Source organism: Sciurus vulgaris (assembly GCF_902686455.1).
Source record: "Sciurus vulgaris genome assembly, chromosome: X".
NCBI lineage: Eukaryota > Metazoa > Chordata > Mammalia > Rodentia > Sciuridae > Sciurus > Sciurus vulgaris.
This window is the reverse complement of record NC_136471.1, coordinates 1950179-1974836: the sequence shown is the minus strand read 5'-3', so window position 1 is coordinate 1974836 and position 24658 is coordinate 1950179. Positions and strand designations below refer to the sequence as shown.

The window sequence follows — 24658 nt, the reverse complement described above, 5'->3', positions numbered from 1 at the left end:
TGAGGGGGCTCCTCCTCATCCTCTGACACTGGGGCACCTAGGGTCTCACACGAGTTGCCCACTGGAAGGGTAGGGGAAGGAGAGGTGGGAGAAGGCAGCAGCTGTGGTGGAGACAGCCTCGGCTACACACCTGCAAGCCTTTCCCAGCCTTTCCCAGGACATGTGCAGAGCAGGGCCACAGCAGCCTGGCACTGGGGGAACAGAGACAGTGCTGTTCCTTGTGCTGGGGATAGGGATTTGGCCTCCCGCCATTGCCCCCTGCTGGCAGTCCACTGTGCCTCCGCGGCCTCCCACAAACCCAGGATCACAGCAATCAGACCTCTGGGATGGCAGAGCTAGCCGCCAGGTGGCCTCTTGCTGGTATTTAAGAAGATGGGAACGGGAAGTTCTTGGGCAATTGGGACCTTGTCTGCCATGATCGCAGCGAGCAGGAGTTCAGGTGGCAGTGGGGTCCATTCTGCTTTTTTCATTTCCTTTCCCCAGGTGACCCCCCAACCCCACACTCGTCCCACCCCCAGCTCACCACTGGCCCATCGCTCTGTCTGTCTTTATTGGTTTGGAGAAAGCGAGGGGGCTGGAGGGCCACAACACAAGCAGGACCACCCACAGTCAGCAAAGCACAGAAGAGCACGGGAAGGACAGCCCCTGGAACCCGCCTGCCAATGCCTCCCAGGCTTCCGGAGGCAGCCACAAGGAGCAGCGCCCCATCCCTGCCCCAGCCATGCACCACACCCATATCTCACACTCTCCAGCAGAGACCAGCAGGGGCATAAGGGGTGGGGGAAGGGAACCAAAAGGACCCAGAGGAAGGAAATCTGGGGGTCCATCCACTTGGCCTTGGCATCTGCCTGGGGTGAAGGAGAGGAGAAAGAGGCAGAGGGAAGGGGGCAGTCAGATGCCAGCCTGGCCTCCCTGTGTCCCTGCCCAGTGGAGGGCACCTGCTGGGCCTCTCAGCTCTGCTTCTCCCAGAACCCCAGCTCCTCCTCCACCTACTCTCTGTGCCCTCAGCCCTCAAGGGCCAAGGAGTGGCCTTGGGGGTCTTTCCCTGATGGGCCAGGAGGAAGGCAAAGAGGTACCAGGGGAGGCTTGGGACCCAGTGGGGCAGGACTCTGGAGCCCTGGGCCATGCATAATGGGGATGTGAAGGGCTGGGCCAACCTGAGCAGTCCAACCCCCTGTAAGCTCCCAGGGGTGAGGGGCACACACACCTGGGTGTTACCACTTGGGGGGCTGGCCAGTCTGGAGGCCTGGGTAGCTGTGATGGGCCGTACCCTGCCTGGAGGCCTCCTCACCCTCTGGACTCTGCCCCAGCTTCCGGATATGGCGTAGGAAGGAGGTAGCATTGAAAGCTCGCTGTGGCAAGATGTGGGGGCAGTGTCAGGCCAGGCCCCAGCCCCAAGACTGCAAGGACCACAGTGACCCCTAGGCAGCAGAGGCTAGGCCCTGAAGCAGGAGAATGAGGGTGTCTCCCTGCGCTGACCTTCCAGTGGGTCCGGGCAAAATTCTTCTGAATCTGCTCACTGACGGAGCCCAGGATGTCCTTGTCCAAAGCCGCATCCCCAGAGATCCTGGAAGAAGGCTGAAGGTCAGTGGTGTGGGGCTCAGTGGTGTATGGCCCTGGGACAGCCACCAGGGCTCCCACTCACCAAAGATGCTGTAAGGCCTGCTGGCAGGTGAACCTCTTCTGGGGATCTCGTTCCAGAAGGTGCCGAATGAAGTCTTTCGCTGGAGCAGGGGGGACCAGGTCAGCCTGCCCCATCCCTACTGCCCCTCGTCTCTCCCGAGCAGAGGGCCAGCAGGAAGCTCACCTGATTCTGAGATGTCATCCCAAAAGGGAGAGTCAAACTCATAGCTGGCTCTCAGTATCTGGCTGAAGAGTTCGGGGTCGCTCTCATCATAGAAGGGGGGGTACCCGCACAACCTGACACCCACAGATGAATCACCCTGCTGTCCTCCCCTCCCCCACCCAGCAGAAGGCAGGCAGGCAGGAGTTGAGCTTTCCCAACAGTCACTCACAGGATATAGGAGATGACACCCAGGGCCCACACATCAACAGCCTTCCCATAGGGTTTCTGCTCCAAAAGCTCTGGAGCTGGGGGTCACAAACAGACGTGTTATGTGTAAGCCCACATGCACGCATGCATGATCCAGCCCCGGGAATGGCCCACCTGCAGCAAAGCCACCCCAGCCCCTAGCACCTTGGCTCCCCCAGACCCCCTGCCCCCTCCCAGCAGCCAGTGAGGCCCAGAGTGCTCTCCCTCTTACCAACATATCCTGGGGTTCCACAGGCAGTGCCTAACATGTTGCCAGCCTGGATTTTGGAGAGGCCAAAGTCAGAGACCATGATCTTGGAGTCCTCGAAGGGCGTGGCATAGAGGAGGTTTTCAGGCTGTGACACATGGGGGCCAGGTCAGGCCCGGCATGGCCCGGCACTGGAACAGGGTGGGCCTCAGCACTCTCAAATTCCCCAGACCCTCAATAGAGAGGGATGCTGGGCAAGGCCCCAGCCATGCGCCTGGGGAAACACACGAAGGGCCAGGTGGGCAAGGCGTGGGGGCTCCCAGCCAGGCACCTTGAGGTCCCGGTGCACAATGCCCAGGCTGTGCAGGTAGGAGACGGCGCCGAGGACCTGAGCCACCAGGTGGCTGGCATCCTTCTCCGTGTAGGAGCCTCGCTCCATGATGCGGTCAAACAACTCGCCACCCGTCACCCTGAGGGGAGTCGGGAATTCAGCCAACCCAGGCCCCTGAGCCCAGGCTTCAGCCCCCACTCCTGTCCAGCCCCCACTGGCCCTCCTCACAGCTCCATAGCCAGGTAGAGGTGGGAAGGACTCTCGTGGACATCCTCCAGTGCCACAATGTTGGGGTGGCTGACCCTGCAACAGGAAGAAACAGCCCTTGGCGGAAACAGCAGGTCCGGGCCATGGCAACCCCCCGGGGGAGCACAGCAGAGTCGGGGCGAGCTCTGTCCTGAGCACCATTCTTCCTCTTACCCCCACCTGGGCTCCCCATTCCCAGCCACGGACTACCCCTAGCCTACCCCAACCCAGACCTTCCTAGGACACACAGATCAATGTTGACCCTCTAATTTTGTTGTTGGGAGCGTGCAGGTCCAGAGAGGGGAAGAGAGCTGCCCCAGCGGGCTTAGCCTAGACCATCAGGGGCCCCAACATCCCACAAACTTCTTTCAGGTCTCAGGGCCAGGTGCGAGCGCACCTGCGGAGCACGGCAATCTCATTCTCCACCAGGGCTTCCTTGCCCCGCAGCGCCTTCTTGGGGATGCACTTGAGGGCCACAAGGTGTGCAGAGCCCCGCTCCTGGGCCAGCACTACCTCGGAGAAGGCACCCCTGCCACAGAGCCAGAGGGCGGGAGGCCAGTGAGGGGGAAGGGAGGAGAAGGAGAGGGGGAGGCCCTTGCCACTCTCCCCAGCACACACGCAGCCGCTCGCCTATTCACACACTCACACGTCCCCACACATTCACCCAGCACCACACTCACGAGCCAAGCTTCTCCCGGATCTCATAGATGCTGCTGATGTCCTCTGTCTGCTTCTTGAGCAGCAGCATGTCTGCAGGGGGAGGTGGAGGAGGCCCCTGGGCAAGGGCAGCTCTCTCCTCCCGCCATGGCCATCGGTGCCCTCAGCGACAGCCACCCTCATCCTGCCATCCATCCATCACCCCTCAGGGCCACCCGCAGCCACGGTACATCCTGCCCCTCCCCCACCGCCCACTCCCACAGGGACACCTCCCACCCAGCGCGCCACCCCACACACACCTCCCCATCCCAGGTCCGCTGCTGCCATCCGGTGCTCCCCACTCCAGCACCCGGACACCCCCTCTCTGCCTCCGTCCATCGGAGCCTGCACGACCAGCCGCTTTCTAGAAGGCTCTGTGCACCCCCACTCTGGCCTCTCTGGCCCACTCCCATCTACAGGGCCCAGACCCCTCCCCCACAGACCCCCCACCAAGGAACAGCGCCCACATGCACGCGCCCCCCCCCCCGGCCACCCACCCACCGGAATGCATCTGCGACCCCGCTCACAACCACCTGTCACGACCGCGGCCACCCACGCGGCCGCCCAGTCGCAACTGGCCCTTGGTGCCTCGGAGTAAAGGGACTCTGGCAGCCTGGGCCCTCAGAGTCCCGAGCTGCGTGGGCCGCGCGTGCGGGCAGGGGGCGCGCCGGACATGACAGGTGTGCACGAGGGCTTGCAGGGGCTTCGGCAGCTGCCGCGGGGACCCTGTGCGCCCCTCTGTGCGCCCCTGGCCCAGAGCAGACCTGGCAGGTGCGAACCTGGAGCGGATGCGGCAGCGTCGCCTCGCGCAGTGGCCTCAGCGCTGAGCCCCCCGCCCGCGCCCCGCCGGCCCCGCCCCCTCTGCGCGCGCCCCCGCGGGCCGCTGCCAGCCGAGCACACCGGTGGCTGAATGCGGCCGCAACGCGGCAGGGCGCCTTGTAAGGCAATCCGCGGGGCTCTGGCCGCCAATGCCCTGTTCCTCACTCTTCAGTTATGCTTGCCAGTCTCCCAAAACTGTGGTCTAGGTAGGTGGCCCCAGGGCCTTTGCACCACCTGTGTGTTCTATCCAGAAATTTCTTCACCCACATAGTGGTATGGCTCTCTGCCCTCAGTCTCTGCTTTTACCGCCTCTCTGCAGACAGGTCCTCCAGGTCATTTGGTTTACAACAACCTTCTTCCCTAGCGACCTGCCATCACCACTCTGCTGCCCTGGCCTGAGCCCCCATCAGCAATCAGTAGGCTCCTTCTGCCTCCACCCTTAACCCTTCTCCCTCCTTCGTTTCTGAACCAGCAGCATTCTTTTCTTTGAGATCATGTCACCCTGATGCTGGAACTCTTCCGGGTCCCTGCATGTCACTGCTAGTCAAAGCATGAACCCTTGAATGGCCTGAGGTCTGCTCTGGCCACTCTTCCTCTGCTGGCCCTCATCCCCAGCCACACGTGCATCTCACCTCACATGCTGCCTCCTCTCCCCCAGCCCTGCCACTGCCTGGAACAGAACCCTGCCTGGTCTTGAGAAAACCCATTGCTGCAAAATCACCCTCTCTGCCTAGTGTTCCTTACCTAACGGTGGAGGGCTCCACCTTCCATCCTAGTGGATCACCCCCCCCACCTCCTCATCCTCACCCCCACCCCCGGGTCTGTGCCCCACCAGGGATGGGTGTGGGTGTCCTGGTTGTGTCAGGAGCACATCCACTCAGGCTTGTGTCACAAAGACCGTGCAAAGTTGCAGACGCCAGGAGTGGCTTCCTTAATCCAGTCTGAAGAGTGGTCCATGCACTCGTGGCACAACACACAGTCCTCAGTGGCGTCCACGGAGTGGGAAGAGATTTTTAAACAAAATCATCTTTCCAAACCTCACCTTCACAGTATTCCGTACAAAAAAATGAGAAATCTCATCAGTGTGGTGGTGCACACCTGTAACCCCAGTGACTGAGGAGGCTGAGGCAGGAATATCCCAAGTTTGAGGCCAGCCTCAGCAACTTGGCGAGACCCTGTCTCAAAATAAAATATAGAAAGGGCTGGGGTGTAGGTCACATTGAACCTCTGGGTTCAATCCCTAGGACAGAAAAAGAAATATGAGAAGGCCCCTGCCAGCTTCGGATCCTGACCTTCCCCAAGAGCTCACTCCCAGCTCAGCTCAGAAGGCTCCAGAAGCCCCAGGGCGTACATCTCAGAAGGAAAAATGATGGAGCACAGTGACGGATGATGAGTCCTCCTCACGGGGCCACTAAGTGCTGATTCTTCACCAGAATGGCTGAGGCACTGACACTGCTCCAGTCCATGGTTGCAGGTTATAAAGAGAAATAGAATCTGTATCCCACAAATACAAGATTTCACAAACTCATCACATGTTTGAGTTTGGAAGCCAAACAGTGGTGTGAACAATATAAGACCATTCACGTGGAGAGAGGCCCAAAGAGGTGGTTCTGAGGGGCAGCAGATGAAACCCAGAGGCTGGGAGGAAAGAAGCCACTTACCTAGTTGGGGAGGGATGCAGTGCCAAGTCATCAAGCAATTTCAATGCCACTGATCCTGTGTTAAAAATGATATCACAAGCCAGGCCCGGTGGTGCACACCTGTAATCCCAGTGACTCAGGAGGCTGAGGCAGGAGGATCCTGAGTTTGAGGCCAGCCTCAGCAACTTAGTGAGACCCTGTCTCAAAACTAAATTTTAAAAGGACCAGAGATGTAGCTCAGTGTTAGAGCACCCCTGGATTCAATCCCCAGTGCCACAGACATACACACAAAATGCTTTCACATGCTAGGTGAGGTGGCATGCACCTGTAGTCCCAGTCACTGGGGAGGTTGAGGCAGGAGGATCACATGAGCCCAGGGACTCAAGGCCAGCTGAGCAACATAACAACTCCATCTGAAAAACAAGGATATCACTGCTTTTGTTTTACATCAGTATTTATGATAGACCAGGAAGGACGCTATTTGCAACTGTTTAAACATTTGTTGAAATTCTGTAGATGTTAATTTCAACGTGTGTGATGGATAAAGAGCTCCTCAAAATCCTTTCAGGGCATTTATACAAAACTTAATTCAAAATGGGTCATAAACCTAAATGTAAGATGCCAAACTATAAAACTTCTAGGAGCAAACATAGAAAACAACCTGGGTTACTTCAGGTTTAACAGTGATTCCTTAGATACAATATGGAAAACATGATCCAGGAAAGAAAAATGATACATTGCATTGTAACAAAAGTACGAACATGTATTCTGCAAATAACACTGTTAAAATAAGAAAACAAGTTATAGGCTGGGGGAAATCTTTGCAAAGTGATTATCTGATAAAAGACTGGTATCCAAAATGTACAAAGGACTCTTGGAACTCAACAATAAGAAAGCATCCAACCCAATTTTAAACACAAGCAAAAGATCTGAACGAACACCTTATGCAAGCAAAAATACAAAAGGTACATAAGTATATGAGAAGATCTTTAGCTGCGCTGGAGTTGTGACTCAGTGGTGGAGCGCTTGCCTGGCATGTGTGAAGCACTGGGTTCCATCCTCAGCACTGCATAAAATAAACAAATAAAATAAATGCATTGCGTACAACTACAAAAAGAAAGTTCTTGAAGATATTTAGCATCATATCTTGCCCATGTGATGCCTCCCGTCATTGTATGACTCAGCAGGAAGGCCCGCATCAGGCCAGATGCACAGTGCACACCTGTAAGTCCATGCCTGTAATCCCAGCAGCTCCAAAGGCTGAGGCACGAGGATGGAGAGTTCAAAGCCAGCCTCCGCATTTGATGAGACTGTCTCAGACCACAAAAAGGACTGGAGATGTCCCTCAGTGGAAGAGTGTCCCTGGATTCAATTCCCTGTACTTCCCTGTACTGCAAAATAATTCACCACCAGCTATGAATTTGTGGAACTGCTATCGCAGAAGCTTTATGGCTTCAATTTGGAATGTCCCCCAAAGGCTCATATGTGGAAGGCTTGGTCTGCAATGTAATGACGGTCAGAAGTGGAGTTTTGGGGAAGTGATTGTATCACAAGGGCTCTGAGCTCACCAGTGGATCAATTCATTGATGAATTCATGATTCGATGGCATATTGGGAGGTGGTGGAAACTGAGTGAGTGGGTCACTAGGGGCATGACCTGGATGGGCATATCCTGTTCCCTGTCCCTTCCTCTCGCTTTCTCTGCTTGCTGGCCACCAATGAGGTGAACAATTTTCTTCCACCATGATGCTTCATCTCACCTCAGACCCAGAAGCAATGGAGTCAGCCAACCACAGGCTAAAACCTCTGAATCCATGAGCCAAAATCCATCTCTTCTCCTCTAAGGTGATTTTCTCAAGTATTTTGTTGCAGCAATGAAAAACTAACACATACCTGATTGGGGAATTGCAAATTGTAACTACAAGATACTACTATGTAGTTACCTATTAGAATGACTACAATTCAAAATCCTGACAACACCTAATGCCAGCAAGATGTGAAGCAACAGGAACTCTTATTCATCACTGGTGGGAATAAAAATGGTGTGGCGCCTTGGGAAGACAGCTGGCAATTCCTAATGAAGCTAAACATACTCTTACCACACGATCCAGCAGCGATACTCTTTGGTATTTACCATACAGATTTGAAAATTTCTGTCCACACAAAAACCAGCCCAGTAATACTTATAGCAACTTTATTCATAATTGGCAAAAACTGGAAGCAACCAAGAATGCCCTTTTGTGGCTGGCAGATAAACTGGCACATCCCGATGGGGAATACCATTTGGTGGTAAAGAGGAAAGAGCTAAGAAACTGCAAAGAAATGGATGACCCTTCCACTCACAGGGTTAAACGAAATAAGTGAGTCTGAAAACAGTTTCATACTTTATGATTGCATGTATGTGACACTGTATACAGATTGGTGGTCACCAGAGGTTTGACAGGGAATGTGGTGTTTGACTTAGGGACAGTGCCTTTATCACACCCCTTAACAATTAGCATTAAAGTGTCATGTATCCTTTCACTCCTCTGCTGTGAAGGTCTACAGCATACCCAAGTGGCAGGGGTCCATCACAGTGTCAGAATAGTTTCACTGCCCTCAAACACTCTTGCGGTCCCCGGCACTGAAAAAAAAAAAAAAGTTTTTAAAAAGGAACTCAAGAGCCAAATGAAAGAGCTCCCAATAGTTACAGAAAATTTGAGCAACAAAATAGAGTAGTATTGCATTGTAACCAAAGTGTAAAGTAAACATCCATGAGTCCACAAATGACTAATAAGTCAATAAATGTAGGAAAACAGACTCCTGTGCAGAAAAATCCCAGATAAATGATGTGGCTGTTCTCCCCATGGTTTGTACGGTAGGTATTCCCCAAAAACTCATGTGTTAAAGGGGAGGCGATGGAATCTGGAAGGAGGTTAAGTCCTCGGGAGCTGCTCTGGAAGGGGATCTTGGGACTCCCAGCCCCTTCCTCTTTTCATGCTTCCCAGTTCTTCCACCAGTCACCAAGGTGACCTGCCTCCAGGGACTGTTCCCTGGAGTTGTTGTGGATGCCTCCCTCCGGGGCTGCTCCCTTTCTTTCCCGCCCAGTATCACTCCACCTCTGGCTCACCTTTGGGTCCGGAGTCCCGTAGGCAGGATGGGGGAGGAGGAGGCATGAGAACTCAGGAAATCTAAAGAGTATAAAAGGGGCCCCACTCCCTCGGACACCCAGCTCTGGGGCCTCTTCTCTGTGAAGTCTATCTCTGTTCTATCCTTCAAATAAAACTTGCTTTCTATGCTGGCCTTGAAACGGAACTCAGCCCTGACTGATTCTCATGACCAACATCAACTGGTGGCTGCCCTTGAAGGGGATCTTGGGACCCCAGGCCCCTTCCTGTTTCTTACTTCCCAGTCACAAGGTGAGCAGCTTTGTTCCTCCATGCCCTCCCTGGGAGTCATGATGTTTGGGCCAAGGGACCATGGACCGAAAACTCTGAAATTGTAGGCCGAAATAAACCTTTCCTTCTTATAAGCTAGTATCAAATATTTGCTACAGTAACAGCTGCCTAACACACCATGTGCTGGGGCATCACCCCCATCCCTTAACTGCGGGTTGCTCAAGAGCACGGCATGGAAAGGGAAAGAAAGGGTCGCTTTACAGTGGAGAGACCTTGAAACACACACCTCAGCCAGGTCATCCAGGTCAAGGTCCACAGTGATTAGTCATGCGGAAAGCACAGACCCCTGATAAGATTGATAAGCATGGTACTTTGGTGATCTTGCTCTTGTCTAATCATGAGGGAAATCAGTATTCCCAGCAGAGAGGCATTCTACACAAGATCAGCTCTTCTCAAAGCAGTCACAGTTGCTGGCCATGGTGGTGCACACTCGTCATCCCAGTAACTTGGGAGGCTGACTCACGAGGATTGGAAGTTGGAGGCCAGCTTCAGCAATTTAGCCAGACCCTGTCTCAAAATTTAAAAAATAAATAAATAAAAAGGGTTGGGGATATAGATCCGAGGTCAAGTGCCCCTCAGGTTCAAGCCCCAGTACCCAAAAAATAAAAAGTTGGCCAGTGTCATGGGTCATCAAGAACAAAGACTTTCTGAGAAACTGTCACAGTCAAGAGATATGACAACCAAGTACAACGTGGGATTCCTGGATGGGATCCTGGGACAGCCAGGCTTCACATAATAATGATGGACCACTATTGATTCATGAACTGCAGCAAAGCACTCTGCTTGTGTTCAGACGTCAATAACGGGGAAGCTATTGGGCACCGTGGGAACTCCTGCTGCTATCTCTGCAATTTCTCCCCACATCCAAAAGGAACCCAATATGAAAAGTTCACCTAACACGTAAAAATTCCTTTCAGAAGGTCTGTGGGAACATCACAGCTTGTGGGCAGAGGGCGCTGTGCCGAGGAGGGGCCCAGGCCTCTGGGGTGGCACACAGCCCCAGGGCCCATGACCCCAGCCCCACTGGCTCCCTCACCCGCTGGGCTCAGGAGCTGGAGTACAAAGCCCCACCAGGTGGACCTCAGCTTCCCCTTTGTTCCCAGTTCATTGTAATTCCAAAGCTTCATCCAGAAGAGGAGGCAGGCACCCCTACCCTGTTTCCAACTGCCCAGATCCTGCCAGGATAAGCAATTTCCCCAGGGCAGGGTTACGTGCACCCAGTCGCCCCCACCACCACCCGGGTCCACGGCTGCCGGAGCCCTGGGTGGGCACTGAGTCCAACTCCCTGCCCCACTTCTCAGGCTTCCCCATAGACTCTCCCTCCAGCTTACCTCTCGGGCCTCTCCCCATCCTCAGCTCCTACCCCACCTCCAGCCCTAGTTGGGGTCTGTAAGGGCCCTGTTCCCTGCAACACTACGGGGGTGGGGGACACAGCTATCACCTCTGTTCCAGGAGCTGCAGCAGGTGCACTGGGCTGAGCACAGGTTGCAGGGTCCCTCCAACCCATACTGTGCATGTGCAGGACCTGGCAGGACAGGGGAGGCTTGGACCAAGCTGGCCAGGGCCACGGTTGCTGGCCATCAGCTGGAATCCTGGGGACCACCCTGCTCCTTCCCGGCAAATCCCTGAAAACACCCTGGAGACAACCCACCCAGGGCTCGAAATCCCTGTGCCTTTGTTCCTCGGTTGCTCAACACCTCAGGGAAGCGGTGCCCCTGCCCCCACACCCTACACGCACACACTGTAGCTGTCCCTGTCAGCCGGACACTCCCCAGGCTCCTCACCTCAGAGCCCCACCTTAGCTCCTCTTGGGCAACCCTGCCTCGCCAGCTCCACGGGAGGTAGGAGCAGAGCATGGGTGTGGGAAGCTCACAGGTGGCTCCCAAGCCCTCCTGGAACTGACTGAGCACTGGGGTTGGGAGCTGGAGCTAGAGGCCCGGCCACCAGGGAAGCTCAAGTGCTCCTCTGCCAGGAACCCCAGGCTGGGAAGCCACAGTTCCAGTCCCACTTGATCTTGTATGCCTTGGAGAAGAGTTCTTTGTGTTTGTTTGGTTGGCTTTTGGGGAGGCTGTTTGTTGTGTTTTGTTTTTGCTTTGCAGCACTGGGAATGGAACCCCGGACCGTGCATAGGCTAGGCTAACACTCCACCACTGAGCTACACTCCCAGCCTGGGATTTAGTCTTATTTCCAGAAAAGCCCAGAGAAGGAGATCAACTAGGGAGGGACCGGTTGGACTCTTTCTTCCAGAGGGTCCCTCTGGCTGCTGAGAGAACACAGTGTGGGGCTGTACTAGGCCACGAGGAGGAGGCCACAGCTACTACAGGGTTCCAGAGAGCTAGGGGCCTCCTAGCCAGGGGCTGCCTGTGGGGTCCACAGAAGTGGGCGGAACCAGAGTGTTTGGAGAGGGCTCGGCAGCCCCTACTGACAATGGGGGGAGATGATGAATGTGGGAAGGGCTGGCTATAGAAGGCCAGAGGTGAGCTGGGCCTGTGGCTCATGGTGGAGTGCTTGCCTAGCACATGTGAGGTCCTGGGTTCCATCCTCAGCACTGCATAAAAATAAATAAATAAAATACAAGTATTGTGTCCATCTACAACTAAAAAATATTTTGTAAAAAAAGAGGCCCAGAGGGAGGCCTGGGTGTCTCTGGGGTTGGTGGGGAGCTGGGAGAATGTGTCCCTGTTGAATCAGGTCTGGGGGCCTGTGGACCTGCCTCCCCCATGTGGAGGTCTTGGAGGTCCCAGAAGTCATTTCCAGCAGCCCTTCTGTCCCCAGCAGCCGGCACCCCGCCCAGAGGCAGTGGCAGCCCAGGTGGCAGCTCGCTCCTGAAACAGCCACTGGCCTTGGCGCATACCTCCAGTCAGCTGGTGGAGAAATGCCCCCACCCTTACTCCTGGCCTTGTACTCTTCACCCTCTGCCCTCCCGCCAGCAGTGGCCATTTCCCTAAAGTGTCACTGGCTCACCATGATCTCTCCCTCCCACCCCTGCTCCCTGGACAAGCAGGCGTGAGAGTTGCCTGCTCCCCTCCATTTCTCACTGCCCTGCCTGGTTCTCCTGGCGCTGCCTGGCCTCTGCCCCACCGCCTCCTTGAAGCAGCTTCCCCCGGGGTCGTTGCTGCAGCCACTGTCCTCCTTTGCGGGCATCACACCTCCACTCTGTCCTCCTGCTGTCTACTTCATGGGATCCTTTTCTTGCCCTTCTGAAATGCTCTGTGTCCTTGCTCTCTGGATGGCCCCAGTTCTTTCATGTCATCTGTGGGTCACTTCCTTAAGACCTTTTTGTCTCCAGATAGGCTTCAGTTCCAGGCTGAGCCAAAGAATCCTCTGGTGAGCAGTGTGACCCTGCCACCTCTACTCTCCCCTCAGCTAAGCACAGGGGACAAGGCCTCCCACACACACCCCTTGAGGCTCCTCCTGCTGGAGGGGTGGAGATGCTGCCCCTCCCTCACCTAGCAGGCACAATCTGGCTCAGGCCAGAACTGCTTTTCTTCCTAAAGCTGGCTGGGTGACTGCAGGCTTAGCCTAACAGGATGAGCCATCTGGGGACTTCAGTGTCTGCAATCAGATCAGGAAGCCTGGGATTGAGCATGCCACACCTTACCTCCCCAGCCAGGACAATGACCCCTTCCTTCCCGGCCCCACTCCCAGGCCAGTCTTGGCCCTGGAAATTCACAACAACCTTGCCCTTGCTGAGGAGGTCAGAAGGTCCCGGGGACAGGAGCTCAGGGATGGGGAGCTGAGTCCTCCAAGCAGAGGCCTTTGGGGAAGGGTCTGTGCACCCGCCAGGCACCAGGGGGCAGCCTTACCCTATTCCTGCCCCACTCCGGCAGGTCACACGCCCTATCAGCCCACTGGGGGTGGGGGGGTCATCATACAGTGGCCTACCTTGGAGACAAAGTGCAGCCTTGCTTGTCAGTCAGGGAGGCTCCCCTTTGCCCACTTTGGAGACACGCAGAAATCTGTCAGCCCGAGTTCTGACCGCACTTCCAGCCTCCAGGGCTGTACCCCTGGGGAGGGCTGAAGGCCGAGCAGCACACCTGGTAGATACACCCCAACCCTATCCTTCCAGGTCAGCTGCCGGCCCAGCCCTTCGGAAGTTCAAAGGGGAGGGAGCTGGGGGGCTTTAGATCTGGGTTTCCAACACGGTCCAATTCCCGGCTGGGAGTCAGAGGAGGGCTCGAGACGGGGCTGGCAGGGCCGACCTCGAGAAGGAGGGAAAGACTCCCATCTGGAAGGAGCGGAGAGAAGGGGAGAGGGGGAGCCAAGGATGGCTGGAAGCGGGCCAGGGGAGCCGTATTCCCGGAGCCGGGAAGGGCCAGTGAGGAGACCGAGGGGAGATGTGGGCCGGGCCGGGCCTGGGCCAGGTGAGCCCGGGGCGAGGGGCGGCTCGGGCCCCCGGGGAGGCGGTGCTGGACGGCACCCCAGGTAGCAGCCATCCTGCTCGCGGTTGGAGCGGCGTCTCCTCCTCGGGAGGAGGGCGGGAGGAGGTGGGCGGAGTGACGGCGAGGGCGGGAGCGAGGGATGCAGGGGGGGAGGGGGACCAGCCCGGTCGTGGGGGTGGGGCGACAGTGACATCACCCGGGAGTCGGTTCTTAAGCAGCGGCCGGTCGCACTGGGGAAGAGAGGGACAGTGGGAGTGCGGTGGCGAGTCGCTGAGCCCGCCGCGGCCCCGAGAGCGGCTGGAGCCGCCGCCGGGAAGGAGGGGGCGAGGCGCGCCCGGGCCGCTGGAGCCGCCGGAGCCGCGGGAGCCGCCGGAGCCGCGGGAGCCGCGGACAAGCAGGCAGACGCCGCCGGCCGGGGCCGGGGCGGAGGGCGCGGGCCACAGGCCCCTGCTCCGGCCGCCGCTTGCAAACAGTGGGCGCCCGATGTCGCCCGCGCCCCGCTAGGCTGAGCCTCGAGCCGGGCGAGCCGCCGCCGCCGCCGCCGCCGGAGCTGCGGGCAGGAGCCTCGGGAGCCGCCGCCGCCCGGCCGGGCCCCGCCGCCGCCCGCGCGCCCCCGGGCCCCCGACACACATGAGATTCTTCAGGCTCACTTTCAAGTGCTTCGTGGACTGCTTCTGACTGCGCCGCCCCCGCCGTCCCGCACCCCGCCCGCCCGCCCGCCGCCCCGTCCCCCGGCCCGGCCGCTCCCGAGGCCCCCGGGCGGGCCCGCGCCTTCGGGGCCCTCCCCCCGGGTGCCGCCGGCGCCCCCTGCCCGCCCGCCCCCGCGAGGCGCCGCGACCCCCGGCCCGGCCGCGCGGCCCGCCGGGGCCATGGCGAAGAAGAGCGCGGAGAACGGCATCTACAGCGTGTCCGGCGACGAGAAGAAGGGCCCCCTCATCGCGCCCGGGCCCGACGGGGCCCCGGCCAAGGGCGATGGCCCCGCGGGCCTGGGGGCGCCTGGAGGCCGCCTGGCGGTACCGCCACGAGAGACCTGGACGCGCCAGATGGACTTCATCATGTCGTGCGTGGGCTTCGCCGTGGGCCTGGGCAACGTGTGGCGCTTCCCCTACCTGTGCTACAAGAACGGCGGAGGTGAGCGCCCCCGCCCCGCCGCATCCCCGCTCCGCGCTCGGCCCCTCCCCCAGCCTGCCGCCGACCCCCCGGAGCCCAGGGGCGAAGTCCAGGGGGTGGGGAGCCCCCCCAGGGTGCACGGAGGCCGGGGCGCCCCTCGCTGGCAGGGCCGCTGGGTGGCCCAGCGCGGTGGCCTCCACCCCCCTCGCCAGTCATGTGCCTGGCACTGTGGGGGGGAGGCGGCCGGCAAGCCTCCTGCCCAACTCAGGGGCTGCCCCCCAGACTCCCAGCCCAGGCCCGGAGCGATTGGTCACTGAGGTGGGAAGGGGAAGCCTGCCCACTAGGGGGGCTCCAAGAGGTGAGGAGCCCTGGCTGCCCCCACGGGTCAGGCACACAAGTGGCACATTGTGTGGGCCCCCCACGTGTGCACACACGAACACACACACACAATGGGCCACTCTGTCCCTCCCCCGTGTCCTCCCCTCTCTTCCCCTCCCCTCCCTTCTCTTCCCTTCCCTCCCCTCCCTTCCCTCTGGCCTGGGCCTGGAACACTGGGTGCCTGAGCCAGGCTTGGGAAGCCTGCGGCCTGGCCCTCCTGGCGCCACCGCTGGACACACGGCATGCACACCCCATGCCCGCCCGCCGAAGCCCAGCTTAGCAACAGTGATGGACACGCGTGTGTCCTGTGACTGCAAAGCAGCACTGGATTACTGGGAAGCAAAGCAACTGGGTGATGGGTGGGAAACTGAGGCCCAGAGGGAAGGCCGTTGCCCAAGGTCACACACAAGAAGGATGCTGGGACCAGGAACCCAGCAGGCAGCAGTTAACTTGGCCAATGAGTAGTGGAGAAAGCTAAGCCAGAGGCAAGTGTAGTAGCGAGAAGTAGGGGGGAGTGGGCAGGGACTGCTGGTACCCGGCTCCCCTTCTGCCACCTACCCAGCCTACTGATGGAAGCCTGTCTCTGACTGGGCCCTGCCCGCCTCCTCCAGAGCCTGGCTCACTGGGCCTTGCTGTGCTTGACTTGGCCCCTTTCCTCCACCTGTCCCTCCCTGTCCTTGCACAGACACCCCCAACAGCAAAGGACCACCACCCACTCACCCCCTCCTTGGCTTTGGACAAGCCCCCAGGCCTGAGCACACGTCTTCGACATTCTTCCAGCTGCTGCCTGGCAAACAGATTTGCGGCACAAGGGATGGTCTGCACGCATGAGCGCGTGTCCTCCGTGCCCATTAGGTCACCCAAAATGTCCAAGGGGATGGAACCTCTGTGGGGCGTATGGCCCCCACAGCCCAGGGACTGGGTTGGAATGGCCAGGGGCTGCTATAGTCCCTCTTCTCAACAGATCCAGAACCCACCCCCTGAGACTGTTCACCTTGGGCCTCTGAGTCAGCGGCCATCCCTGCACTGATTCACCGAGTGTGAAGTTATAAGACCAGAGTAGAGGCCAGAGCTGGACCTCCACCTGTATCTCCAGGGCTTCTGGAGTCTGGGTTAGCCAGCTGGGTCTGGACAGCCTGACTGAGAAGTTTAGATCCCCTTCTGGCTGGGGGCTACCCTGTGCCAGTGCTCGTAATCTTCATGGGGCACTGGGAGGGGTTGCAGTGGTCTGCCCTCTGAACCCCCTCCCGTGCCTCTTCCCCCAGGTGTGTTCCTTATTCCCTATGTCCTCATTGCCCTGGTTGGAGGAATCCCCATTTTCTTCCTGGAGATCTCACTGGGCCAGTTCATGAAGGCCGGCAGCATCAACGTCTGGAACATCTGTCCCTTATTCAAAGGTGAGCAGCCCTGGGCCAGCTCTCCCCTCCCCCCAGGGACTCCTCCCCTTTCCCATTGCTAGGGCGAGGGCGAGGACTGGGGAACAGAGCAGGTCGGCACCCACTTGAGAGGTCTTGTTCTGTCTTGGCCTGGGGACAGGTGATAGCCCCCAGCCTCAAGGGAGAATCTGAAGGATGTGCAGACCACATAGCAGACTTGGGAAGACTGGGGACAGGACCTGCTGGACACACTTGGCTCACTGGGGAGGTCTTACTATTGTCCTTAGGAAGCAGGGCAGGGAGAGGAGCAGTGACTTGCCTAGGTTGCCCACTGAGGGAGAATGACTGTCTCCCTTGTTGCCCCAGGTTACTAAAAAGTTTCCCCAGCTGCTATGTACTGGAGGCTGCTGGGGGGACAGGTGGAGGCTGGCCTCCAGTGATTGCAGTGGTGGCAGTGGGACCTAGGAGAGGAGCCAGGTACACGAAGCTGGAGAATCAACAGGACTAGTGACCAGCTGGGGAAGGAGGGGAGGTCTCTACCTCGGCTCTGGGTTGGATAGGGGAGATGAAGCACAGAGGGTGGGCAAGGGGCAGGGAGAGTGATGGTGGGGGACAGACTGGGGAGGTGGTACACTATTGGGACACACACAAGGGGGCTCCGGGTGCTTGGAGAAGTCTCTGGAACACGATAGCACAGGCTCTGGTAGGATGGGGGAAGGGGAGGATGTGGGCACAGGGAGCGGTTGTTAGGGGCTCAGCAGCCCTGGAAGGGGAGATAATGGGGGTGGCCAGAAAAGAACCCACATGGAAAGGAAACCCTGGCTCACCCTCAGGCCTGGGCTATGCCTCCATGGTGATCGTCTTCTACTGCAACACCTACTACATCATGGTGCTGGCCTGGGGCTTCTATTACCTGGTAAAGTCCTTCACCACCACTCTGCCCTGGGCCACGTGTGGCCACACCTGGAACACTCCTGACTGCGTGGAGATATTTCGCCACGAAGACTGTGCCAATGCCAGCCTGGCCAATCTCACATGTGACCAGCTTGCTGATCGTCGGTCCCCTGTCATCGAGTTCTGGGAGTGAGTCAGGTGCCCCATCCCATCCCTCCAGTCCCACACAGGTAGTCCAGTCCTGGGGACACATACCCAGGGACACAGGAGCAGCCACTTCAGGCCCTGCCTCTCCCTGTCCTAGAGGAGCACCCAGTCCAGCCACGGGGTGGGGGAGGCTTGCTCTTTCAGTGACATTTGTCACTGTCCTTCCACCAAACCCACTTGGTGAGGGAGCTGGGGCTGTGTGTTCACAAGGGGTGAGAGTGGGACCAACCTCCCATGCACAAGCCAGGGGCTCCAAGCTCCAGGCCTGGACCAGGGTCTGTTGTAGGTGGGACAGAGGAGCCACCATTCCTGGGGGCACATCCCAGCCACTGTGCCCTCTGCTGACAGGCCCACAGGTGTCCTCTTTCCCTCCCCTAGGAACAAAGTCTTGCGACTCTCTTCAGGGCTGGAGGTGCCAGGGGCCCTCAACTGGGAGGTGACCCTGTGTCTTCTGGCCTGCTGGGTCCTGGTCTACTTCTGTGTGTGGAAGGGGGTCAAGTCAACAGGAAAGGTACAGCTGGAGTGGGCAGGGTGCGGCCAGCATTGCCCTGGGAAGTATGTGTCTCTGCAAGGACACTATCAAAATGGGGTGTTCAGACTGGAACTAGGGCCTCAGGAAGGGAGGGGCTCTTAAATCCAGACCCATTGCTGGATATTCCTTCCCACCCTCCAAATCCAGGGAGAGAAGAGACCCAGGCAGTAGCTGCTCCTTCCTTCCCTGTGTCCATCATCTCTGTCCCCACCCTCACACTCTTTCCCTCTCCAGTTTCTTTATTCCTCCCTCATTGCCTCAGTCTGTTCCGATGGTCTGGGTGGACCTGTTCTATGGTTTCCAATGCTGAGGACCCGGAGGGAAATCTGCACACACTCCTCCTTCAGGAGTTCTTAGGCTGTGGAGACCAATGCATGAACAGATACATAATGAATGGGACAGTGTGTCGAGAGCTGTGGGAAATGGCCAGGTCAGTCCCTGCAGGGTAGGCCTCCAGTGCATCTCATTCACAGCAGGGTCCCCAGAGCTTGAATACTGGGCGAGGAGGCAGAGGCCTTTGCTGTCCCTTTCTCTGTCTTTTTTTTTTAAAGTGCTGGGGATGGAACCCAGATTCTTGCACTTGCTAGGCAAGTGCTCTGCCTCTGAGCCACACCCCCACTGTCCCTCTTTCTCTTTTCTGTCTGGCCCAGTTAGAATCCTCAACTACTAAGGTCATCCTCTTTAGAGAGGATGACCTGGGATTTGGGGCCCGATAGGACTCTGAGATGGACATGGCTTGTCCCCCCATGCTACACTGCCAGCATCAGACTCTCCACCCTCTTTCAGCCCCACACCCCAACACCTTCCCAGTCTTGCATGGACACACCCCAGAAGCTGCTCCAATTTTGACCCTCAGGACTGAGTTCACATGGGCTTGCTCACTCCCTGTGGGCACCCCTCCCTGCAAGACTTCTTGGATGTGCCTAGGGACCCTCATCTGCAAGAGCCATGGTCTGGCCTCCCCCCTCCCTCTGCAGTTGCCTGGGCTTCTAGCTTCCCTCAGGGGAGCCCTGGCTCTGAGAAGAATGGGGCGCCAGTGGTTGCCCTGCAGCACAAGGGCACCATGACCCCACAGTCAGACACCGGGCTCGGGCTGGAAGCCTCTTGGGGGAGGTGAGACCTCGGGCCCTTCTGAGCCTCCCGCCCCTCCAGATCGTGTACTTCACTGCTACATTCCCCTACGTGGTCCTCGTCGTGCTGCTGGTGCGCGGAGTGCTGCTGCCTGGGGCCTTGGATGGCATCATCTACTATCTCAAGCCCGACTGGTCAAAGCTGGGGTCCCCTCAGGTGAGGCGAGGACCTGTGCAGCAGCAGGGGCGGGACAAGGGGCTGCTGCACTGGGGTCCTCATGCCCATTCTCTCCCGGCCCATCCCTAGGTATGGATAGATGCCGGGACCCAGATTTTCTTCTCTTATGCCATCGGCCTGGGGGCCCTCACAGCCCTGGGCAGCTACAACCGCTTCAACAACAACTGTTACAAGTAGGCACCACAGCCCAACCCACCTCTGCCCAGCTCTGCCCTTCCCTGTCCTTCCTTGCCTGGGAGCAGCAGGAGGCCTAAGCATCTACTCCATCCCCTCCACCCTCAGGGATGCCATCATCCTGGCACTCATCAACAGCGGGACCAGCTTCTTTGCTGGCTTTGTGGTCTTCTCCATCCTGGGCTTTATGGCCACAGAGCAGGGCGTGCATATCTCCAAGGTGGCCGAATCAGGTAAAGCCCTCAGCTTTAGGCCACCTCCAGAGCAGCGACATGTCCTGATGCATGCCATGCAAACACATGCAAACCAGTTCTGCAAAGTGACAGACAAGTTCAGCCGAGCTGGTCAGATTGCCCTGGGCCAGAGGGCAGCAGGCAGAGCCACTGTGAGGCATAGCTGTTCTGGCAGCTCGGGGAGCCCCCTTCCATCCATCAACAAGGGCCACAGTCTGTCTGTGTAGTTGTCCCAGGGCTTCAGGAGGGAAAAAGAGGGTCTCCTGCAGCCCCTGCTGGTTCACCTAGGGCAACCAGAGACCTGAGGCAGTGATGGCTGCTAGAACCCAGGGAGGGGAGCCTGAGCCAGATGCCCCACTCGTATGGGGTAGGGTCCTGCTGAGCCTTCCAGGCCTAGTGTGAGGGGCCTGCAGGGTCGAGTGTGCCTGGCCATGCCTAGAAACAAATGGAATTGGAGGGTGTAGCTCTTGGCCCCCAGGTGCCCTGGCTTTGTCCACGGCTCTATTGCCTCTGAGGGCCATGTAAGCGAGAGCATCAAGATAGGCTCAGGGTGTAGCCAGCCGAACGTGGGTGCCAACTCAGCCTGCACCTTTGCCCCTCAGGGCCAGGCCTGGCCTTCATCGCCTACCCCCGGGCTGTCACGCTGATGCCTGTGGCCCCACTCTGGGCTGCCCTGTTCTTCTTCATGCTGCTGCTGCTCGGCCTGGACAGCCAGGTTTGCGGGGTGCTCCAGGACAGGAGCTGGGGTTGAGGCTGGTGGGCAGGGGCCTGGCAAACTGGGCAAAAAGTGCTGGGGGGGGGGCTGGGCCTGAGCTGCCCTGGCCACAGTTTGTAGGTGTGGAGGGCTTCATCACCGGCCTCCTCGACCTCCTCCCGGCTTCCTACTACTTCCGTTTCCAAAGGGAGATCTCCGTGGCCCTCTGCTGTGCCCTCTGCTTTGTCATCGACCTCTCCATGGTGACCGATGTGAGTGGGGACCAGGTGGGGCTGCCACTGGTCTTCAGTCAGTGGCCACCATCTTCCCTGACCTGTCTGTGTCCCCCAGGGCGGGATGTACGTCTTCCAGCTGTTTGACTACTACTCAGCCAGTGGCACCACCCTGCTCTGGCAGGCCTTCTGGGAGTGTGTGGTGGTAGCCTGGGTGTATGGTAGGTGTGGGCCAGGGGTTGGGCTGGGGATATGGGGTAAGGTGTGGGGAGGTGGTCTCCAGCTCTGGCCCTCTTGCTTTGCCTGACCCAAGGAGCCGATCGCTTCATGGACGACATTGCCTGTATGATCGGGTACCGACCCTGCCCCTGGATGAAATGGTGCTGGTCCTTCTTCACCCCGCTGGTCTGCATGGTAAGGACTGTGGGGAAGGCTGGGCAGGTGAGGCTGTGTGGAGAGCCACGCTGACTGCAGATGTCCACATCCACAGGGCATCTTCATCTTCAACATTGTGTACTATGAGCCGCTGGTCTACAACAATACCTATGTGTACCCGTGGTGGGGCGAGGCCATGGGCTGGGCCTTTGCGCTCTCCTCCATGCTGTGTGTGCCCCTCCACCTGCTGGGCTGCCTCCTCAGGGCCAAGGGAACCATGGCAGAGGTAAGACCAACTCCACCCCTCCCTCCGGGTGATCAGCCTAAAAACTGACCAACTCTGACTAGGGGTGGATGAAGGAGCTAGCCCTCTATGACCTTGGGTGGTGACAGGGTGGCAGGGCCCACCTCTAGCTTCCCTCTGAGAAAACACCCACCCAGCCCTGTTCTCTAGTGCAGGGAGTAGAGGACCCTGGGAGGAGCAGACCTAATTCAGTGGCAGGTGGTAGAAACTAGAGGTAGAGGCCGTTGCCATGGGGAGCAGCGACCCTTGGGGGTGCTAAACATGTCTTCCTCTCCCACAGCGCTGGCAGCACCTGACCCAACCTATCTGGGGCCTCCACCATTTGGAGTACAGAGCTCAGGATGCGGACGTCAGGGGCCTGACCACCCTGACCCCAGTGTCCGAGAGCAGCAAGGTTGTCGTGGTGGAGAGTGTCATGTGACAGGCAACCCCAGCTCACATCACCAGCTCATCCTCTGGTAGCCATAGCAGCCCCTGCTTTAGCCCCCACCCCACCCCTAGAGGGGGCTTGCCTTTCCCTTACAAGTTTTGGGGTCTGCCTGGGGGGAGGGGAGGAAGCACCTTGAGTGCTAACTAAAATAACTTTTTCCATTTTTAATAAAACGCCAAATATATCACAACCCACCAAAAATAGATGCCTCTCCCCCACCTCTGGGCCCTAGCCAAGCTGGTCCATGCGTTGCTCCCAGGCCCTGCCTCCCACCCCTCCTCCCAGTGCCCAGGACCCATCTCCTACCCCTGCCAGGCCCATCCTGCCCACCTCCCTAGGCTCTGCTCTGTTACACACACTTGGGTGGCCCCTCACCCCAGAAGCAGCAGTGGTAGCTTGGGGAACAGGAGGGAAGGGGAAGGGTGAGGCAGGATAGGAGGGGAGGGAGGGAGGGAGGGGTGGGCAGGGGAACCTAGGCGAATGTTTCAGCTGGACTAGACCCCTCTCCCCATCCCTATTCTAGAAGCTTAGAGAGCCAGCCAGCAATGGAACCTTCTGGTTCCTGCGCCAATTGCCACCAATATCAATTGTGTGAGCTTGGGTCCGAGTGCACGTGTGAGTGTGTAAAGGATGTGTAGATCTATCTCTTAGTGAAGGCGAATACCAGATGTTAACTGTGCCTCTGGGCAACAGAGGCTTGTATTTTGCACATTTTATAAAAACTTGAGGAGTGAGATTTCTGCTTGTATATTTCTAAAAAGAGAAGAGCCCAAACCATCCCCTCTTTACCACTCCCTTCTCTCTCAGCCCCTCCTTCCTCTTGCCCCTAGCCAAGGAGTGTGAATTTATAGATCTAATTTTCATAGGCAAAAGCTTCAAGCTGTTGAGCGTGCGAGTCTGTTGAGTGGATGTGCGTGTGTGGCCCCCAGCCCCACACTGGGGTGGGAAAGTGCACAGTGGGGGGCCTCAAAGGTGTCCCCACACTGCCCCCTTTGTCCCCAAGTCTGTGGGGAGGAGGAGGCTGCAGAACCCTATCCCAGGATCTGGAGCTGCTCACCTGGCATACGCTCAGGCTTGCCCACACCCTGCTCCCTGGGCTGGGCTCGATTGCAGGGATCATCCATGGGCACAGCCCAGGGAAGGGATCCCGGGCATGGCTCCCACCTCCAAGCTTAAGGCTGATGCACTTTCCACATCTCGAGTCTTCCGTGTAGCAGCTTTAACCCACCTCTGTGTCCTGTCGAGCCCAAAACAGCTGAGTGGCCCCTGGAAAGGCTTCCCCCATCCTGAGACCTAGGCCGGAGGGGTGGGGCTAGGTGAGGGCACAGGGCTGCGGGGACGTTCTTACTGTGCTAAAAAGCCACTGCAAACATAGCAATAAAAACACGTCATTTTCCAAAGCTGGCTCCTGCTTCTGCTTCTTCTCTGAAAGGGGGTCAGGCTTGGGATGCAGGAGGTATGGGGGGACTTTTCCCCCAGTTACAGCTGCTGCATTCAGCAAGAACCAGTTTTGAAGACCTTTGCACCTAGCACCATTCTGGGATCTGGGAATAGAGCAAGAAAGGAAGCCGCAGAAACCCTCAGCCCCTGGATCTGATGCACCTGGGGAGAAGAGGGTAATAGTCATCTCAGAGTACATCCAGCAGAGGGTGGGTGTGCAACCATGGCACTGGAATTTTCAAAAGGTTGTTCCAAGAATGAGTCACGGAGCAGGTGACCTTCTAAGATCTGGAGGTGAGGGGTGGGCCAGGGCCAGGTTGATGAGGAGACTATAGCAATGACATGGGGGCAAAGTGTGGTACTTGGACCCAAGTGGTAGTCATGGAGGAATGCGACATCTTCATATTAGGGTCTATTTTGAGGGCAGGACCAGCAGGGGTTGTGGAAGACTAGGATGCAGAATTCAATAGTCAAGGAGGACACCAGATATTGTCTGAGCCACAGGAAGACTGGCGTTGCCAGGTCCTGCAATGGGGATGATTGGTAGTTGGCTTTGGGTGTGTCATCCAGGGAAGTGTCATCCAAGTGGAAATGTCTAGTTGGCAGGTGGACTCTAGAATGTGCAGTTCTGGAAAGTCTGGCCTGGAGCTAGAACTTCGGAAGTTCTCACCACACATGGTGCTGAAAGCCGTGAGATTTGATGGGTTCAAAGTACGGGATGGGGGTGGATGGTACATAGGCAGCCAGGGTCCAAGCATGGGGTCCTGAGCCACCCTGCAAGGGTCATGGAGGAGGGAGTGGCCTACTCTGCCGGATACTGCTGCTGGTCAAGGAAGACAGTGCTACAGCACTCGCTGGTTCTGGCAGTGAGCTCTCAGAGACCTAGACAAAAGGTTTGGGGGAGGAGCCTGACTGGAGTGGAATAAATAAGGGGTGGAAGGAACCAACGTGTCCAGAGACAGATGAATGGATCAAGTATGGCATGTCCATACGATAGAATATTACTCAGCTTTAAAGAGTAAAATTGTGGCACATGCTTCAACATGGATGACCCTTGAGAACATGATGCTGTGAAATGAGCCAGTCACAAAAAGGCAAACGCCATGATTCCACTCACAGGAGGTTCCTATAGCAGTCAAACCCATAGAGTAGAATGATGGGTGCCGGAGACTGGGGGGGA

General features: G+C 57.8%; 2 protein-coding genes across 3 annotated transcripts; one reads left to right on the top strand and one right to left on the bottom strand.

Annotated features, from left to right (window-relative positions):
* Nucleotides 1–535: 535 nt before the first annotated feature.
* PNCK (pregnancy up-regulated nonubiquitous CaM kinase) lies at nucleotides 536–3861 on the bottom strand. Of its 2 annotated transcripts, none has more exons than XM_079125078.1 (12): nucleotides 3774–3861; nucleotides 3498–3567; nucleotides 3215–3346; nucleotides 2800–2874; nucleotides 2572–2710; nucleotides 2265–2388; nucleotides 2016–2091; nucleotides 1808–1920; nucleotides 1646–1724; nucleotides 1480–1567; nucleotides 1208–1352; nucleotides 536–848 (listed from the first exon to the last, which is right to left on the bottom strand). In XM_079125078.1, exons 1-11 carry the CDS (start codon nucleotides 3850–3852, stop codon nucleotides 1215–1217), a joined length of 1113 nt encoding a protein of 370 aa, XP_078981204.1. In that variant the 5' UTR covers nucleotides 3853–3861; the 3' UTR covers nucleotides 536–848; nucleotides 1208–1214. The 2 variants fall into 2 exon arrangements, with proteins under 2 accessions (XP_078981204.1, XP_078981205.1); XM_079125079.1 differs by having other exon boundaries at nucleotides 536–844.
* Nucleotides 3862–14016: 10155 nt separating this feature from the next.
* SLC6A8 (solute carrier family 6 member 8) lies at nucleotides 14017–23443 on the top strand. Its single transcript, XM_079124284.1, has 13 exons — nucleotides 14017–14921; nucleotides 16544–16675; nucleotides 17488–17737; nucleotides 18134–18266; nucleotides 19440–19574; nucleotides 19665–19768; nucleotides 19878–20002; nucleotides 20605–20717; nucleotides 20831–20968; nucleotides 21048–21150; nucleotides 21243–21343; nucleotides 21420–21590; nucleotides 21889–23443. The coding sequence occupies exons 1-13, from the start codon at nucleotides 14660–14662 to the stop codon at nucleotides 22027–22029; spliced, it is 1908 nt and encodes a 635-aa protein (XP_078980410.1). The 5' UTR covers nucleotides 14017–14659; the 3' UTR covers nucleotides 22030–23443.
* The last annotated feature ends 1215 nt before the right edge of the window (nucleotides 23444–24658 follow it).

Bases quoted from the DNA above. Each gene is read 5' to 3' on its own strand.
- SLC6A8 (XM_079124284.1), top strand. From the start codon at position 14,660: ATGGCGAAGAAGAGCGCGGAGAACGGCATCTACAGCGTGTCCGGCGAC. The intron at 20,718-20,830 runs GTTTGCGGGGTG...CCCTGGCCACAG, and splicing joins TGCTCGGCCTGGACAGCCAG to TTTGTAGGTGTGGAGGGCTT. The intron at 21,151-21,242 runs GTAGGTGTGGGC...GCCTGACCCAAG, and splicing joins GGTGGTAGCCTGGGTGTATG to GAGCCGATCGCTTCATGGAC.
- PNCK (XM_079125078.1), bottom strand. From the start codon at position 3,852: ATGGACGGAGGCAGAGAGGGGGTGTCCGGGTGCTGGAGTGGGGAGCAC. The intron at 3,347-3,497 runs GTGAGTGTGGTG...GCTCTGTGGCAG, and splicing joins ATCCGGGAGAAGCTTGGCTC to GGGTGCCTTCTCCGAGGTAG. The intron at 1,353-1,479 runs GTCAGCGCAGGG...ATCTTGCCACAG, and splicing joins TTGCCCGGACCCACTGGAAG to CGAGCTTTCAATGCTACCTC.